This window comes from Tinamus guttatus, unplaced genomic scaffold (assembly GCF_059628265.1).
Source record: "Tinamus guttatus ecotype Peru unplaced genomic scaffold, ASM5962826v1 Tinamus_guttatus_pri_ptg000330l, whole genome shotgun sequence".
In the NCBI taxonomy this organism is placed as follows: Eukaryota; Metazoa; Chordata; class Aves; order Tinamiformes; family Tinamidae; genus Tinamus; species Tinamus guttatus.
Window position 1 is genome coordinate 454867 of NW_028288864.1, and position 19825 is coordinate 474691.

Here is a 19825-nt window from a genome sequence, read left to right on the forward strand (position 1 = left end):
TGCAAGTGCTCAGCTGAAAACTTTTGAAACGGCTCAGGCACCAGATGGTCTTCAGCAGCAAGGCAAGCTTTTCTGCTATTGCACCACAACCCTTTAACATTGAGGTTGGCCTTTAAAATGGCCTTTAAAAATGAAGTTTCCTCTTATTAAAAGTCTGTGAGCTTTGGACTTGCTTCTAAGAGTGCCAAAAAACAGTACTAGCCATTAGATTGATAAGTAGAATTACATTAATAGGTTCCTCGCTCTATCATAAGCTGTGAAGTTTAGGGGGGTCTCCTCATCTATTATTGCCGATATATGTATTTGTAAGAAACTCAGCCTTTCAAACAAAGGAATATGTTTTCCATCTTTAATGCAAGGAGAATGGTGCATTGCAAAGGTAGCTTGAATGGGAGAGAGCTTTCTGATTTCAGAGAAGAGAATAGAATGGGGAAAAATAGCAGGATATAGAAACATGCTTTGTCTTGTAACTTTGATTTGAGTTAGTCTTGAATAGATGTATTCTGGATATCACAAGGACTTTGCAAATAAATCTAAATCTTCATTAAATATGATCTTTCAACATTTTAAGTGTACTTTTTAGGGTCTTTTTTTCTGAATGACAAATATCTAATGGAAATAGGAACTGATCTTGCATCTGGTCACTTAAAATGGTACTGGTCTGCTTCAAAGTGAGAAATTCCTACTTTCAGTCCAGGGTTACAATAATAATTTTATAATTGAAAAAATAAATCAGAATGAGTACCAAAACAATAAGATCTTAAACACAAAGGACAAGCAAGATAATCATTCAGAATCCGTTTGTTCTGGACTTCCTTATGTTCTGTGTCTTTGCAGTTAATCCTCTGTTACTTTTTTAAGCCTTTGTCTAGATCATCCTTAAAGATTCATAAATCTTACTTCAGCAAGTCTGAACTTGGTTGACTCTTAGTCTATCTGAACAACATACTAAAACATCCGCAGTAAGAATCAATCTCGCATGCCACATCCTGAATATGGTACTTGCATACCTCGAAGTTATTTTAGTTTTAAGTGCTAAATGGCATCTATTCTTACTATCCCTCCCTTTCTCCGTAAGTGAATTCATTCTTTATGTAAGGACAGATACGATATTCTCTTACTTGATTAGAAACGAACTACTGATTCTATCTTGTGCTTTGGTCCCTTTTATATGTCCATTATAGCTCTTTGAGTGATCCAGATGACATGCTGTCCTATAAGAGTGACCTAAGCCAAAAAAAAAAAAAGGAAGGGAAGAAGGTTGTTGCTTGAATTGCTTAGTTACTTGACTGCAGATGAGTGCATGTATGTGCTGTTGTACGAATTGCAGTGAGATTGCATGGTTTTAGGCTGCAAACATTTTAAAGTTGTCTTAATGGATCAATAGTCTAAAAGCCAGATGATTAACTACATTTCTTTTTTAAAAAGATCTCTAATTCTGATCTTTTGAGATACCCACAAGCATAGGTCATAGAATTTTGTGTATCATTTTTGGCACCTTACATATGGATACTCCATAGTTCTTTTTGACTATTGCAGCATCTACCATGCCTTTTTGTATCAAGATCTTCCCCAGTGGTGGTGGTCTTTCTTTCCTCCTTGATTCTGAAATCCTTCACAAACCAACTGTATCTTTTTCCTCCTGATAGAGTAGGTGCATTTCCTGCACAAGCACAGCTTCTTCACTAACCTTCTGGATGGCTTCCTTAGAAGCATGGCTAGTGTACTCAAAACAGAGGTTACGGGACGTGAATTATGCCTGGATTTTACCCTGGAATAAGTAGAAGTAGCTCTATAGAGTCAGGAGTAACCACTCAGGTTATGGCTGGGATGGATCTGCAGTGTCAGTTCTCTGGATTTTGGGAGCGAGAGAAAAGACTACCCTGTTTCTGGGAAGCTCATACCCTGAATATAGAATTAATGGATTTTTTTTCCCCAAACAAAATACATATAAATAAACATAAAGTCATTCCCTCTTCATCCCTGCATAGTAACATCACTTTAAGTTGCCCACTGCAGGAAAATAAATTCCATATGTAAGTCTGGGAAACAACCCACTTAAGAAACTGCCAAATTCTTTGGATGACTCTGAAAAAATTTCTTGCAAATACATCCTCCTTATTTGGTGTTATGGGCAGTTACTTTGGAACTATTCTTACCTTACTTTGCTGTATAAATTCCTCGCCTGTGCTTCACTCTCTTTGGAAATGGTCCTCTGTCTGTGCGGGTTGGTTGCAGGCAAGGAGCAGCAGACATGTTAAAGGTCAGGTGCCCAAAGTCAACTTGATGGTTATCCTTAACATTAATTTGGGCAATTAGTCTGCCAAGAGCAAATTGCTGTGTTCTGCTCTGGCCTTCAGTGTCCCTCTGATAAGTAGCAAGCTGCAGCTGCATGTTAGCGAGCTGCAGTCAATTTCTTCGCTTAGATGGACCTAGACCTTTTTCCATTCAAGTTTATTAAGGGGGTAGATTTAGTTTGCCAGAACAACCTCCTTTCCTCTGTCCTTGTCTGCGGCCCAGTAAGAGTTACATGGATTGGTTTAATGAAGCTGCCCTTATCTTACATGTGTAGCTGTCCGGTATGTGACTGTCACCTAATTAGCAGCTATGGAAGTTTTAGTGTGCCCAAACAGCAGCTCTGTGTACTCTCTTCATTACTGAAACATAAAATTTTTTGGTGTCCTTGCCACAGTGGCAGTGCCCCAAGGTGCACCAGCACCTTATTTGGAAAAAAAGTCCTTGTGAACTGTGCTCTTTGCTTAGCAGGGATATTTTAACAAGTCCATGGCACACTAAAGAAAAGTACCTTTTTCAAGCAGAAATTGGTGGTCAGAGCTGGGACTCACAGCAGCAGCGCGCTCGCTCATGAAAGCTGCTGAAGGGAGTCGCTGGAGGTTTTAACATCCTCACTAGCCATAGTAGCCTGTCAGGTTTATCTGTTGTTTATCTGATGTAGGTAATAATCATTTGGCCAAGGATGTGGTTGATATATGAAGGTAAAAGTAAAGAAGCCGTGGTCAAGGAATATGAAGGGTTACAGATGCATTTAAAACCATTTTCTCTAAAGTGAGAGGAGAGAGGAAAGACATTTTAAAGTCATGAGAGCGGGAGGGACAGATACCTCAAGCTGGTGTGAGGACTCGGTGTGTCTCTGCAAGAGCCCTGTGCACGGCTGCTGAGCTCTCAGCCCTGCTGCTACTTGAGCCCCACCTTGCTCAGTTCATCTTGCTTTTACCATATAATTAATAATTCTTTTCTTTTTATACTGTAAGCTCTTCAGGGCAGTGGTAGTTCTGTGTCTGCCTGGCACGCTGTTGACGCTGGACATTTTGGCAGTCAAATAACAGACAAACAGCAAACATTGGAATAGCTGTTTCCACGCCACTGCCTTGCAGCCATGGTACCACCCTTAATAATTCAGGAGCGATGGGAGAGGAAGGAGCATGGGGCTGCCGCAATCTCTGTTCCTCCCTGGCGCATCCTACTCGCTGGCCCTCCGGTTTCCAAGGAAACAGGAGCGGTGGCACAGCCTGTGGTCCGGACTGGACCGGGACCTGTGAGTCGGCTGAGGGAGGCGATACCTCTGCACTGGTGTGAGATGCCACGGGTTGCCTGTGCTTGCTGTGCTTCCCCTCTTTGCCAGAATGATTTTGGTACCTTTGGGAAAGGTCCCTGGTTTTAGCACAGATGTAGAGTCTTTTTAGAGGAGAGTCTGGAGGAAGCGTTAGTAGAAGTACTGTCAGAAAAAGGGAGTTGCTGGAGGAGTGGGGTGAGGCAGCACAGGAACTGGATTGTGAAACCTTTCCCTGGTATCAGTTGCGTCTGGGAAATTGTCACACTATCAGCGCTAAAAGGTGGTTTAGCATGTTTGAAATGCATGGGTACTTGAGATTGAAATGCCCCAATACACATTCATGGGGGAAGACTAAGGGCCCTTCACTGAAATTTGCTCCAAGCAGTCCCCTCTGGTGTGATCAAGGGCGCATCTTATTTTTAGCAATTATAAACATGTATCCTAGTCACCTCTACTACTGGCTGTACTGGCCTGCATTAATGCCAGGTTCAGAAGCTAAGGAAGGAGAGCCATAGGAGAGAAACAGAGCAGCCCTTGGCGTCTCCAGGTTGTCCGGTGAATCATTGGAATTATTCTGAGGAAATGACCACAACCCATTTTGGGACTTGATGACTGCCTTGAGGTGGGCAGTCAGGCTGTTCTCCAACTACTAGTGGAAGGAAACTGTTCCATTCAGTGCGCCTGTCCCTCCATTCACTGATAGACAAGATAAGGCTAAGCAGGGCTTTCCATACCATGTTAGTTTGTGGCAACTGCCCGGTGACTGCTTGTTGCCTTGCATGGACCAAGAGAATCACGTAAAACCCGTAACGTAATCACGTAAAACGTTTTGAGTACTGTACCAAATTCTGAACTCCAGCACTATATTTCCATGCCAAAGAACACCTTTGCTTATGGATAACCAGACACTATGTGTATATGTCTGGCCAAGCGATTCTAGATGGCTTATGAGAGGCTCTGTGGCCTCGGGATGATTTGCTATGGGTCTGGTCTTCTGCTGGAGGAGATTTGTCACTATGAGAGCAAGCTGTGCAGTTTCCCTATGGGTCCGCTTATGTGCACAGGCAAGAGTGGTATACAGGCAATGTGTATTCCAGTATAGTGAATTAACTTTAACTTAAACTAAATTTATGAGTACATAATGAGCTTGTTTCTCCTTTGAGGAGCCTTTAGAAATGCTCTACAAAGCTTCGTCTGTCCTCCTCCTGACTCCCAGGGTTCATAACCCTGAACAGTATATCTACTTCAAATTCGCAATGAGGAAGAACACTTAAGAGAAGGTGCTAAGTATGTGTTGGCAAAAGCTTGGTTCTCACAATTCAGAAGGTGAGGTTTTTTTCTTTTTTTCATTTTCAGTTGTGTTTTTGGGGAGAAAATCAGCCTTTGGAAGAGTAGCTTGACAGCAAAACGTTTGCTCTGAGAAACAGTAGATCAAAGTAGAATTCTAATCTAAATATGGCACTACAGGGCTTAGCTTTGGTTCCCTCTGTATCCGACATGCCAAATGTTTTCATGTTTCAAATGTCCTTTATGTATACATCCAGTGCAGCAGACTGCATCTGAATTTTGAAATGCATCCTCATCTGTAGCAACTCTTCTGCAGTCCAGAGTTCTGCTCTTGGAGACCACATTGCTTGCAGTGGATGTGCAGGCGTGTGTCTGTTTGGAAGGCAGGAAAGAACAATTTTGTTAATACACAAAATGTATTATAATCCAGCACTGTGGCCCTTAGCACTGTTGATTTTGCCAAAGTTAAAGTATGCTAAGCACATTATTATCTCTGAATTCAGAAGAGGCTCCTGAATCCAGAGAACAGATTTATCGAGCACATGATATAATATTTATTAAGTCATTTTTCAGTTTAGAACTGCACTTAGACAGTTCTTCATGTTGTGATGTGTCTTACACTCGGCCAATTTGTTGCCTTCTCGTTTGCTACTGGACGAGTCAACTACAATTTTACAATTATTTTGGTTTGCTCTTCTGATAGACTGCCATTCTGGCAAAACATTGCGGTTCCTGGATCAGCTTTGCCCTTATTCTGTGACCTTTTCTTCTAGGAAAGCAGATATCCCAGTTTGTGAGTATAGTGACTCATGTTAGCTTTCAAAAGAATTGACCTGAGTCTCCTGCATAGAAAGACACTTAAAGACTCTGTCAAGAGGTATATTTTTTAAAAATGTATTTGGAATCTAAGTGGGATATGAATGCAAGGTCTGTTGCAGGGTTTTGTGGAAAAAAATAGCTGTATTTACAGATGAGGAAGGAAAAGGCATTAGACAATTAAAAGCAATATAGGGTGCTGCAGTCCATTTGCAGGCTCTTTCAGTTCAGTTTCCTCCATCTGTGCTTTTGTTAGATGATAAAAGTGTTTCTTCTTGCACTCGTGAGGAAATGATCTTATCTGTGACTCAGCTCCCACTTCAGCTGATACTGCTGACAGGCTTCATAAGAGAGGTGCATCCCTTTGGTCAGACCTGAAATGCCAGTCAAGGAGCAGGCAGGTTTGTAACCACCTCACTCCAGTTTGCGCAAGTGTCTCATGAAAGAACTCCGCATCTGGAGTGCTATGTCCCTTTCTGGGCTCCCCAGGACAAGACAGACATGGGTTTATTGGACCAAGAGAGGGCCGCAAAGATGATTAAGCATCTCTTACACAAGGATTGAGACAGCTGGGACTGTTTAGCCTGGAGAACAGGGGCAGGAAGGCCTTGTAAATGTTCATAAATATCTGATGGGCAGGTGTAAGGAGGGTTGACCAGAATCTTCTCAGAGGTGCCCAGTGACAGGACAGGAGGCAGTGGGCACAAGCTGAAACACTTGAAATCCCACTTGAACATAGGAAAACACTTTACTGTAAGGGTGGTTGAACACTGGAAGAGGATGCCCAGAAAGGCTGTGGAGTCTCCATCCTTGGAGACATTAAAAAAAAGGTCTGGATGTGGTCCTGGGCAACCTGCTAGAGCTGGCACCACTTGAGCAGGCGGTTAGACCATGTGATCTCCAGAGGTCCCATCCAACCATAGTTATTCTGTGATTGTGATTCTGTAGCATGAAGATAAATATTTAAAGCATGCTGCTCTTATCTTCTGAGTTTGAACGGCCTATTGAGGCTGATCAAGGAAAGAATTCCCTATTTTTTGGACAATCCTGAGTTTTAGTTTGCCATTGAGCACCCCTCAGAGAGGGTTTTGAAAGTTTATTTGCCTCTCTGCTATGTATTTTCAGGTGCTCTCACAGTTGGCCTTGTGCGACAGTGTCAAACCATCCATGGACGTGACAGGACCTGTATTCCTCCACGGCTGCCTCCTGAGTGGGTCACTACGTTATTTTTCATCATTATGGGAATCATTTCACTAACTGTCACATGTGGTTTGCTGGTGGCTTCCCACTGGCGAAGAGAAGCTACTAAATATGCCCGCTGGATAGCATTCACTGGAAGTAAGTGACCTCAACTACACAGTTGACCTGTATGCAGGATGAACTGGTGGAGCCTAGAACTACACTACCGAAGGGCCAATTAAGTTACTGTACAGTGCTGTCAGGGAGCAGTGGCAGAAGGGTTCTGTTTTCTGAAAAAACATTTTTTCTCTTGAAATATCATGTTTGGGAGAAAAATATGACTCTTTGCATTTTAAAGTTGATATATCAAGTGACTGATGATCAAGAGAGATTAATGTTTTGTGAGCTGGAGGTGAGAGAAAGAAAGGCCTTGCATTCCCTGACCCCTATGCCTTCCTTGGGCAATGCCACTGACTGACCCAAAAAAATGCGTGGACATAGAAAAGCATGTGACTGATAATTGTTCAACACTTTGCACTCCTGTATATCCAGTAATTCCTTCTAAAAGAAGGGGATGATTTAAAATTCCCTCCCTTAGAGAGAGAAAGCAGCTGATGGGTCTGAGACTTACTACACTCTGAAATCCGCCCCTCCTTGAGGTGTCTTATGAATATCCATGAGGGGTTGATGCTGGTTCAGTCCCACTTATGCTCGCGACGGGTGTTTTATTCAGAGTATCTGCATCCTAATTGGCTATGCAGAAGGATTGCCCACTGCGGAGCATCTGCTCTGCTTCATAGCACTGAGACTTTTTCTTCCACTAAGTGGCCCGCAGCAGTGCCTGTGCTGGAGGAGGAGTATTGATGTTTTCGTACCTCCCTGGATTCTGCTCCATGTGAGCACCAGCATAAATCCTTTTGGCCAAGCTAAGCCTGCTCTGGCAGCCCTGTGTTTCTGCAAAGTGCAACATATCCTGTGGCTGCTGTTATAACAAGCAAGGGACATGACTTTCAAGCTTCCTTTTCTTGGGGTGTATGTGTGTGCTAAAGGCTTAGCCCAGCTGTGAAATGGTGCCCTAATGGTGGAGACGACAGCATGAAAAAACTCAAAACCTGAAGGCCTTTAAATTGGCTTGGATTACACCATACAGCTAAAGGTAGCGTGAACACTAGCTAGACAGTGCAAGCCTGTGGTTTACAGAGACATAAATCTGGCGTAATGGAAGTCTACGGCATCTAATGTGAATGAGAGTTAAACTTGTTTTTGGGGGAAGGGACAAAATAGAAAGCACTCAGCTCCAGCAGAGGCGCACTGAGATGCTTGTACAATCAAAGTCATCCTTCTGACAACTTTGCTCCATGGCATATTAAATTGATAGTGAGGCTTCTGCAGACAATGGAGCTATTGAAATGCTGAATCCTTTGTGATTGACTTTTATTTTTCCAGTGAATGATTAAAATAGCTGACATAAGTATTACCGAATGTTCCATCCCAACTTTCTCAGTTGCCCTGGTTTATCTGTACGTATTTCATATACATCTAATGTGTGCACTGTGGCTTTAAACTCAAAATGACACATAAAATTAAGATGCTTACACTGAGCTGAGCTCAAAGCTCCACGGGAAAGAGTTTTTTGAGTACTATATTTTAATTGTTAATTAAAGTTGATACCATAGCTCATTAAGTGAATGATTTTTTTTCTTAATTCATAGCTTATATTTTGGTCTTCAAATATTTACTTTTTTTTTAAAAAAATATCTCCAATCATTAAATGCTTGCATCTTTAGTTTTATACAACTGTGATCGTTGGTTCAGGAAAAAAATCTGTTGCCCTAAAGGCTGTGTTTTCCTTTGGATTCCTTTAGGCTTCCAACATGTCCATTATTAGAAGCCTAAATACAGAAATACATTGCTTTATTTCAGCACTTGCTCTTTTGCCTTTTTGTTATGTTTAATAATGAAACATATTAATTAATATTAATCTCTTGCAACTCAGAATTATTCATAATTCTGTTAAGATGTGATCACTGTATTGTTGAAATTCCCAAACTGAACATCTTTGATATTTATCTCCAATACACAAGAGTTTGACCTTTATATTCCTGTGAACAGTGATTATAGGATATTTTATTGCTTAAATCACATCTAAGTAAGGTCATTTTTGGAGAAAAAAAAAAAACAGTGCATGGAAGGCAGAGCTCCTTATTTTCCAATATGGTGAGAGTTACTTATATGATTCAGTGGATGGCAACCCTAATTAGAAATCTATTTGTAGATCAGTATTAGAGAAGCATGAAGCCATTCGGAATAAACTTGAAATATTATGAACAAGTCCTTCCTGTGAAATGCAAAGTGCTGTATTTTGAAAACACATGCAACTCATTAGGAAAGGGTAGGGAAAACATCATAGTTTTATAATATCTCTTCTGTAGGCAATTTCAAAACTGAACAGCCCAGTACAGGCCACTAGCAAAATTTGTATTGCTAATCTTTCTGAACACAACACAGAATGTGCCATTTTAAGTGGCAGTAAAATCTGCTGGGATTGGCGAGGGCACCTCTGGGGCTCACAGCTCCATTCCTTCCCCATGCAGGGGAGTGTAGTTTAAATCACAGGGCCAAGGAATCTTCCTGCTCAGGTCTCTCCTTCCAACTCTGCCAAGAGTCTTTTGAGGCTGCTAAGAGGTTGCTCTTTTTCAGTTCCCTGCTGGAATCTGACCCCACTGGGTAGAGTCAGTTTGTATCCAGATTCTCTCTACAAACCTTCTGTCTAAGGGGGAGAAATGCTGCTCAGAGAAGTCATGAGAAGTCTCTTGCCATCATTACATGACTGTCTGAAATACCTCTTTTCGGAGGCAGAGGATGACGACCTCTTTTGCAGGTCTTGGAAGCGCAGACCCCTGTAGCTCTTCTCCCATCACCACACAGAGGAAGAAAAGCTAGCTGGTTCCCTCGTCTTGGTTCATCCCAGTCCTGTGAAAGACCCCAAGGGACCATTCAGTGTGTTTCTGAAATGATATATCTGTGGAGTGCAACCATGCAGCCCTTCCTCAGCGCTTGGTTCCTTTGCTCGCTTTACAGAGCACAGTATGATAATGCAGGGAAGAAGAGTCCAGGTCATAAAGTAGTGCTGATTGCTCTGGCATGCCTATACCAACCCCTTCAAAGAGAAACAAAGGTAGGATGGAGATTTTCTGCTACAACTAAAAGATAAGATAGTATTAGATTGTTGGGTTTGGACACTGTTTTGGATTGAGGTGACCTGATATCCAGGCAGCTTGTCTCAGTTTCTGTGACAGACTGCAGCTTTCGCTTTCATTTCTTACTGTTGTTATGGCAGTAGATTGGATCCACAGGTCCTTGAGTGCCTGTTTTCACACATGTCCCTCTGTTCTGGGCAGATTTGGTTTCTGCTACTGATTTAGGTAGAGGGAGCCACTTGCTTTCCTTTCTGTTCCTAGCAAAGATCACAAGGGAGTAGGTCTCCTGCAGTATGAATCACAACTTTTTCTCAGCAGATAATGGTTTCTCTCCTTGTAAGATGCTATTTCTAATCATATTGAGAATAAGGTTCATAGTTTTCTTATGAAAAACTAACTGCACTTTTTCACTTATTATATTTCTTGTGGAAGTTTTGCTTGTAATGTTGAAATCTGGAGCTATCTACAGGAATGTATCTACAATCAGTTACTGCTGAGAGTGATCCTGCCAGTCTTGTGTCTCAAGGGACACGTGAAGGACACAAGTTTGATCTGTCATGCCTCTGTTGTATCTGTTGATCTGTTGACCTGTAAGGGGATGCATCTGAGAGAGTATTTACTAGCAAACCTTTTGTATCCTTCCACAACCACTGGTGGTTTTACTGCACAGAAACTTGCCTTTCTGACTCCCTTGTGAATGGGCTTTGTGGAGAGCAGAGGTTTTTATCTCCTCCAGATCATACTGCGAGTGACAGAAATCTTCTAAGGGCAAATGTGGGTTTCTTTCTTTTGCTATAGAGAAGTGTCTTTCAAGTATAACATTATTTCAAATGATGTGATAGGTATTTTCACTTGGGGCATAGATACCATCAAAGTTATCGCTGCTGTTTGAGTCCTGTGGTGCCAAGTTTGCAGAATGTAATCAAGAATAGATTCCTTCTTGGTAATCATGGCATTCTTGGTACTGCTTGGGTCTTTATGCGCTTCTTCTTCCAAGAATGAATCATTGCAAACTCATAGCTGTGCCTGTGCGTTTATAGCAGCCAAAGATCTGCTCAGTTATTCCTTCGCGCACCTGCTGCACAAGTGTGAGTTAATGGCCTGTTTCCCTCTCCATTTCTACTCCGCTTCATCACTGACTAGGCCTCTGGCATAGCGGTGTAGTGGGACAGGTTGGTAGCAGACAAATACATGGCTTTGTTATTGTTCCAGGAATCTCTGAAACTGCTCCTTTTTTGTTTTTGCTGTTCCTACATCTCAGCTGCTTTCCTTTTCAAAGTGGCTGTTAGGCCATCTGCTGTTTCAGATGATAGGATGTGATGAACCTGTGAGAAATTGTAAATGTTGCAACCTCTCCAGCGTATTCCTGGGGACAAATACTGCTAGGTTCCCTAATGAGAAACCCAGCCACAGCTCACTGTCTGTGGCAACCACCTTGTTAGTCTTCTGTATGTTGTAAAAACTTTGGCTTTTTCAGAAATGCAGCGAATATCCCCTATGTTAAGCAGACTCAGCTGGAAAGGGAGTTCTGTTTTTGTCATCACTGGAAGAGTTGCTTCTGTGAGATGTATCAAGAGAGGAGATGCTGGACAGAATACTTAAATCATATTTCTACCTTCTTTCCAGCAGTTACCAGAGATTTGGGTTATTTCCATGTCTGACAATTTGAATATTCATGATAGACTTGATTTTGGGAATACAAGTAGCAATGGGGTGGGACAAACATATTGTTAACTATTACTGGCTATACCGCAAACATCTGTCCCTTGTGCTCCCCAGTGAACAAGGGGCTTCTTGAGTTATCAGAAGATTGGCAGCAGCTGCTGCTTTCTGTTATGCATCTCTAAAGAGGCCAGCGTCCCTAAAGGCTAGATATAGCTTTTTGCTTCTTTTAACATGCTGTATCGTGAATTCTTTGATGTTGCTGTCGCTGGATGCTCAAAACAACTTCATGCTAAAGAATTAAAGGAACTCCTTTTTTTTATTATTATTATTTTTGACAATCACTATTCACAACCAGATTAGAGATGATCATGATACTTGTTTTAAGAGAAACTGTAATCATTAGGTTCCTTTTTTTGCAAATTCTTCTACCCAAGGAAGAATTTTTTTTCTTTGAAATCAGAAGGAGTATGAGTGCAAAGTTCTTCATAGGTTGCTAGAGATGCTTCTAGAAATTCACTAAACTAATGCTAACAGATACGGAGATTCACAGTTGGGTTTACAGATTATATGTTGGCTAGAGGATAAAATTTCTTATATCTCCTTCTAAAAGAATACATGCTCAGCTAGCTGAACACTTCCTGTCTTGGATTCTTTTTCCTCTGTAGTTTCTATTTTTTAATTAATTTGTCATTCAGTCTTTTCTTCCCAAAACTTTCCCATAGTTCAGGCTTCGTAATCTGACATAGCAAATGAAAATCTGATTCACCAAATTCTATCTCTGTAAACTAGAAGTTCAGACTGCACAAAGGAAAATTGCTTGGAAGTCCTTGGAGCGGAGTGTGTGCACTGCTATTTGGAAGAGAAAAGTTGGCCAGTTAAATCTGTAATAAATGTTTTCTAAAATGAGTATGCACATTAGCATTCTGCACACTGTCTGCATGTGCAAAATGTAATTTTTCTCTTGGTGCCAGCCGAGGGAGAGGTGAGATGCCTGCACCCTTCTGTCCTTTGCTAAGAATACCAGGAGACACTGGGCACACGCTCCTCTGGGCAGGACAGTGCTACTAGCAGGTCTCAGAGACGAGGGACATTGGTACACAGATGTACTACACACTGCCAAATTCATCAGCTTTGCAGAGACAAAGACATGAACTTCTGCCATAGGCATGAAGCCATCAAAACTTTTGCAGCTGTGTAGGTCTTGATGGTGGTAAAGCAGATTCAATTTTTAAAGTGCAGGTGGTGGTCTCAGAATCCTAAACTTACTTCCTTTAAGTGTGTTATTGATAAAGTGTAACGGAAGATTTGTAAATAAGGAAAAACTGGATGTGGAAGGAAACATGCTGAGTTGTGATAATGTGACTCATCCTCAGGATATTGTTGAAACTGTTACTGATGTTAGGTTTTTGATGGTAATGAATTTGCTAGTACAGTTACATTAATACCAGGGTACAAGCTCCCTCTAGTGGCTAATTTGATATTTTCTAAATAAATATTTTCATTTAGCTGAAAGACTGATTCTAGCATAGCAGCTTTTGTGTAAGCTGCTTCCTATGTTGGGGAATGCCAATAGCAGCTGATGTTCTGATGTGGATCGTGATTTATAAAACTGATCTATTTTTGTTTATGCCAAAATCATGTTGGACACTTTAAATTCAGATTCCTCTTGCCCATATTCATATTCTCTTTTGCAGAACATGTATTTATCCTCCAAGCTGAGACCTGCACCGAGCGAATTATAAGCTTTGAGCCTTGAGCATAAATAGATGTGCTAAACAGGTGGTCTTGGGTAAATGTCAAGTTTATAAAAATGCTGTTAGTATTAACAAGTAACACTGGCAAGGCAAACTGCAGCATATGTATTTAGCCAGGAAGAATGGCAGAGAAAATGCATTTAAAAAGAGTAGAGGCCACTTCAACCCATCATTTTCTCATTTGCAAAGACAAGAGTTTTTGCTCTGTTAAGGGCTGAGAGCTCAGGGGAGCTACTAAATTTGTTTTACCTATTTTTTTTAGATGCTTTGGAAACAAACATATGCAGTGCTTCTTAGCCATCATCTTAATCCTGCTTCCTGTGCAATTACTGTTTTTACTGCTGCTTGTTCAAGTTTGACTTAGGGAAGACTCAAGCAAGGAACAGAGCTTTGCTAGAGTCTATTCTGTTGGTCTGTGGCTGTGGGCAAGAAAGAAGGGAGGCAGGATAGCACCTCTGGCCCTGCTTAATAAAGAGCAGCAGTTTGTGTTACTGGAGTGAATCAATTAGCATGTAATGCACCTTGTTCAGGCAGGAGCATTGTGGATTGGCTTGAATTTTCTTTTTCTATGGTTAGGTTTATTTGTAGATTTTGAGGACTGAAGTGTATTTCAGTGTTAGAAGTGCATCATGTTAGGAGACAGTCGTATGTGTATTTGAAAGTTTGGTGGGAGAACAGAGCAGATTCACTACCTTTGCCACACAGATATAATTTAGTTTGATGGTTGAATGGATATTGGGAAGACACATTCCACTCAGAATACATACATACGTGAAATGAAGTTGAAATGTGTAGAGTGAATAAGAATAAAGCATATAGTTGACTTAACTGTTAGGATCAGATAATGTTTAGTGTCATTTTAATAGATAATTTTTAGAAGCATATTTTTAAATATGCAATCAGTTAAAAAGCTAATCCTTTTTATCATGAAGAATGCTTCACCTCTTAGAGAAGTCATGTTTAGAAGTCATTCTTTTGGCCAAGATGGAAGAATCCTGCATGTTAACATGTTCAAATTAAATGAGGTTACTTATTCAGGGATATCTTACAGGAATACTGAAATTGTCCTCAGGGACAGATTACAGTACTGGATGTTCTCTGCTAAATCTGAGCAGGGTACTCAAATGTGCTGTGACGAATATTGGTCACTACTCTCTGAAGGCCTGTGAAATCTCTAACGTAAGTTGAATGAATCTTTAATAGGAATTAGTTCGTGTATCCACAAAGAATTTGTTGCAAGCACAAACCATTCAACTTTGCCACGAAAATGCCTAGATTAATTTAATTCAGAAAGCTCCCTTTGGACTCTAGAGAAAAATCTTAAGGATATCTCATTAAGGAAACATTCATATAACTTAAGGAAATGATGGTATATTTTAATCTAAAAGAAACTGCAATGACAAACTGCATTTTCTGTTTTTAGCAAAACTTTTACAAAAGCATAGAAAAAAACGTGTGGAAGGAGAGGGTAACTACATGTGGGAAAAGACAATCTTTGATAACAGAAAAGGAGTTTATTCACCGTTGAATGTCAGTTTTTTACCTGGACTTTGGGGAAAAATGGCACTGGAAAATAGTGAACTCTGTGATTAGACTCATGGGTGGTAGTAGAATAAAAGACAGTTCATGATGCAGTGAACAGAACTGGGATTGCAATCAAAGTGTAGGTGGTTTGCTGAGAGTGCACTTGCGTTCTTTTAAAAGGAAGCTACAGACAAACTACTCAATCTAGCACCAAACTTGCTTGAAATACTTAGCTGTTCTAATTGGTCGGAATATTTGACTTCCATTTCTGTACAGCACTATAAGCTGGTAAATATTTTGACTTTTATACAATACTGACTTTTTTCTTTCTTTTTTTTTTTTTTCAGTGATTCTATTCTGTATGGCAGCCCTAGTATTTCCAATAGGATTTTACATCAATGAAGTCGGAGGTCAACCATATAAACTACCCAATAACACAGTGGTTGGGTCTTCGTATGTACTATTTGTCTTATCCATTTTCTTTACAATAGTGGGACTTCTATTTGCTGGTAAAGTTTGTTTACCTGGCTGATGAATGTCTGAACTGTGGAACTTTATATTGGAAAAGAACAAGACATCAGAGTTGCATTCTCAGGCTGATGCCTAGATCAGACTATCAGATTCTTAACTGAGGAATGCTTGGACTTGTTCTCACTATGCACTTTGGATTAAAAAAGGAGAGCCTTTCCCATAACCAAATACAGACAACGCTGACTAATCTCCTGAGCATATTTAATGCAGTCAGGTCTGCACTGTGATAGGAACTAGTGAAGAATGCTTTACACTGAGAAGCATAATGCCCCACGTTACTCTACTGTTCCTGTTTTTAATGTCTAACAATTCGGAAGTCGAAGTATTTATGAACTTTGTGGTAGACCAGAGGGTTGCAGAGGAATTCAAGTGAGGCTGGCCTCGCTGTTTAGGACTTTAGTATTTTACATCTTCCTTCTGATGAGCAAAGCCTTTGGCACCAATATGGATCAATCTTGCATTACTGCACCAAGAAGCCAATAGATCAAAACATGTTCTCTAAAATGTACGTAACAGCAAGACAACATACATCCCCTTCCCCCCATCAGCGCTAGAAAAACACTAAGGAACATTTTAGAGGAGGGGTTCTTCCTTATATTTATATAAATATATATATATAAATATATATATATTTTGCTGATGCATTATACAGTGTGTGTGTATGTGTGTGTGTGTGTGTATATATATATATATGTATATTTGTATATGTATATATACACAAATGGTTCCTGGAAAAGAACTCAGAACGCTTTGCTAGCGAAACACTGTGGTGTGCAAAACTAGAACTCAATAGAAAAAAGCCATTTCTCTGAAGGCCACATAGCTGAGAGTCTTCAGTTTACCTCATTCTTTGTAGCAGCCCTTGATTTTAACAGTTTTTTGTAATAGGTACAAATGATCCCATGCCTTTCTAGGTGCAATTTTAAGTTAAGCTAAAATTCCTTTTATGGTAATTTATTTGTATATGAGGGTAGAAGGTGAGATCATGTCATACCTTAAAGTTAAAATCCTAATTTTGGGAAACTGACACTATTTAAATTATTAGCAACTGTTGTACAGAAAGTCTCTTTTTCTACTGCTTTGTTACATTAACATTCATACATGTTCAAGCACAGCTGTTTTCCATAGATAGGCCTTTCTCTAGCACATGTAAAACGCAATGTTTAAATACTGCAAACACTATTCCACTGTAAAGATGGATGAACTTTATGTTCATGTGAGCATTAATTCATCTTTACAAATACTGAGCAATATAATTGTTATAATTGTTACATGCTTTGTTCACTAAGATTGTTATCATAAATGTGAATTTAGGAACCATCTAAATTTGGAGTATTCCTCATTGAAAGTAGTTTTATTTTTCAACACAAAAATAAACCTTTGGCTCCATAGGTGGTCTGATACTTTGCTACACAGTTTAACCTGCTAGAAAGAAAAAAAATTCTTAATGTCCTTGGGAAGTTGCCTGCAGAATCTCCCACTTGATACACGGTTTACCTTTCTGAAATACAAAAAAAAAAAAAAAAAAAAAACCTGTTTCACATGCTGTCTTGTTGAGCTTAGAAGAGCTGCATTACTGAACTCAAGATTTTTCTAAAATATAAGTGAAAGTGTACTTTAAGAATGAGGATATTATAACTAGTTGTTTCCAAAATAATCACTTACCATATCAGCTTAAGTGTTTGAAAAGAAGACAATTTGCACAATTATTTTAAACTGTGTGCCATTTAGACCCTAATGGGTCCCTGTCCTCTGCCATCTCCTCCTCCTCACCCTTCTCCTACTAAGGTATTTTAACTGAAAAACAATGTTTTATTAAATATGATTTTCATTTGACATTTTTGAAGGAATTTGTTACTGCAGTGCTCAATAACTTCATTCCAATCAGTTCACTCACATACAGAAGGAAATGTTCACAGTAAAATAAGTTTTTCTAAAGTATTCTAACCTGTAAATATAGCCAGATTCAAGCTTCAACCGTTGGTTTAAATTTGATTTTGTTCCTAATTTAAGCCTTGATCTGCATTTGTAGTCTGATCCCCAGTGATGCTGGTGAAGATATGTATGAATGAAATATAAAACGCTTAATCTGCTGGATGGATGTCCATATTTTCAGCATCACTGGTGTTTCCTAAGGTACAGTATTGACTAAAACTTAAATCCTAAATTGCAAAAAACAGCTTCTTCTTTCTTGCAATGTCAGTCTTGTAAATACTAAGAGATTTTTTTAAAACTGGAACGCAGGCATGGGGGGGAGAGAGTTTCTCAGCTGCTAAAATTTCCCTCCCAGGCTCACTTATTTCAGTTAGAGTAACATCATGTATAACGTGAATTTAGGCTTAGATTAAATGGGTGACCATTTAATTAAAAATATAAACACTCTGGCTGGCTGGAACTTCATCTGATCTGCCAATGCTACAACTATGAATTATTAAATGATAGCATAGATTCAACTAGCCGATTGTTCGATTAAATATTTGAGCATTTTAAGTCCAGAAAGTCACCTGCATTTTAAAAAAACACACTCTGTAAATGAAAAGAGACAGCTGTCAACAGTTGCTTTTAATAAGGTCATTAAGTACTATATAGTACAGTATTAATTTATAGCAGAAAATCATATCTTGTAAACTGTATATAAAACACTGTTTTATGGTGCAATCATTTGTCAAACTTATGTCTGTTCCTTTTGTTTTAAAGTTGTGTGCATTCTTTTCATACCTAAGAGCATCACTGTAAAATCTGCTGAATACTATTTATAGGTTTTATTTGCACAATGTTTAGTTTTAAACTACAGGAAGTTCACACTGAACATGCCTGAACATCTGTAGACTTTTTCAGTTCATGAAAAGCAAGTGTTTCCATATGAGTTTTCTCCAAGAGTAATCCCATATTATATGTTGTTTACGTAAACTTTGCTGCCTCTGCCAGCCGTTATTTGTAACTTTTTGAAGGACAGCTCATTTCACACATCATTAGAAATCCTTTATTCTTTGGCTTCAAAATTCCCCAGAAGACTGGATGGCGTTGTCGCAATTTAATTTGTGCACGTTTTACAGTTTATTTGGCTAACACAATGTAAGATCAGAATCTCAAAATACCTTCAGAAGGAGAGAACTAGTTGATTTGCCTGTACAAATCCAATAGCCAAACTCGGACAAAATAATCTGTCGGGAAGCTGTTAGTCCCGGCTGCGCTTCCTTGGATCACCTCGTAACGTCCAGGTTTCAGTTACCTTGCTGGCAAGTGATACCATTTTACCAAGCCCGCTGGCAGCATGCGTGACGCCTGAGCCTAATCTTCCACTTGATGTAAAAAATAAAACAAAAATCAAACCAGATTTGGGCCCACCACTGTAGAATAGCTGTGTTTCAGAGCCGTTACTTGACCACTCCACAACACAACTGTAGCTTGCTGTCCTTTAAAAGCCCCGTGAAGGATCAGTGATGAAGGAGAAGGAACACGCCGTGTCTGCACAGGGGCCGTCCCACCCGGGAGGCCCCCACCTGCGCTCCCCCTGCCCCCCGCCCTTTATTAAGGATTGTTTTCTAATTGGTTAGAGCATTTTTCAATTAATGATTTCCGAGCAAATGTTAATACAGACTGTATAAAATGAACATAATTTTCTTCACTTGTATTTTTGTTATTGAGCAAGTTTATCAAAATAAATTGTCTACGAAAGCACCTGGCCCCGGCTGCGCTGACTGGAACCGCCCCCCTCCCCTCAGCGCTCTGCGCACGCGCCGCTCCCGCCTCGCGCGCAGGTGTCCGCCCCGTCTCCCGCGGCAACGCGGCGGCGCTGGGGGGGCCCCGCCGCGGCCGGCAGCGCGGAGGGCTGAGGCGGCGGCTGCTGCTGCTGCCTCCCGCCGTCCCCGGAGCCCCTCTGCCCGGCCGGGGCCGCCGGCGGCGAGGAAAACGGCCTGAAAATCGTCCTTGCTGCGCGCTCCCTGCGGGGCTCCCGGCCGCGCCTCCGCTCCTCTCTGCTGACTGCGCAGAGGCTCTGGGTTCCGCGGAGAAGGAACCGGATAAAACCCTTTAGCGGCTTTTAGAGAGCATCTCTAAGTACTGTCTCTATTCACCGGTAATTGTAGCTTCTCCTGGCGGCTGTTTTTGTGTTTCTTTCGCTCTTATCACACGTGAAATGTAATTATCATACAAGCTGCTGTCAGTACTAATACCCTTCAAAACATGGAATATACCTTTCTTTTTTTTTTTATAAAAACTTCTCCTTTAATATGATGCTTTTTCATTTTTTTTTTCCTTCTTCTTCTTAAGAAGGCCAAGTCTCCGTTCCTGTA

At 40.5% G+C, this 19825-nt stretch overlaps 1 protein-coding gene across 1 annotated transcript in view; it reads left to right on the forward strand.

The window, feature by feature from the left end:
* The window catches only part of MOSMO (modulator of smoothened), a 29150-nt gene extending 12793 nt beyond the window's left edge, over nucleotides 1-16357 (forward strand). The window contains exons 2-3 of the mRNA XM_010220055.2: nucleotides 6803-7015; nucleotides 15347-16357. Of these exons, the coding sequence (XP_010218357.1) occupies nucleotides 6803-7015; nucleotides 15347-15531 (398 nt within the window). The 3' untranslated portion in view covers nucleotides 15532-16357. The remainder of the gene's footprint in view (nucleotides 1-6802; nucleotides 7016-15346) is intronic.
* The last annotated feature ends 3468 nt before the right edge of the window (nucleotides 16358-19825 follow it).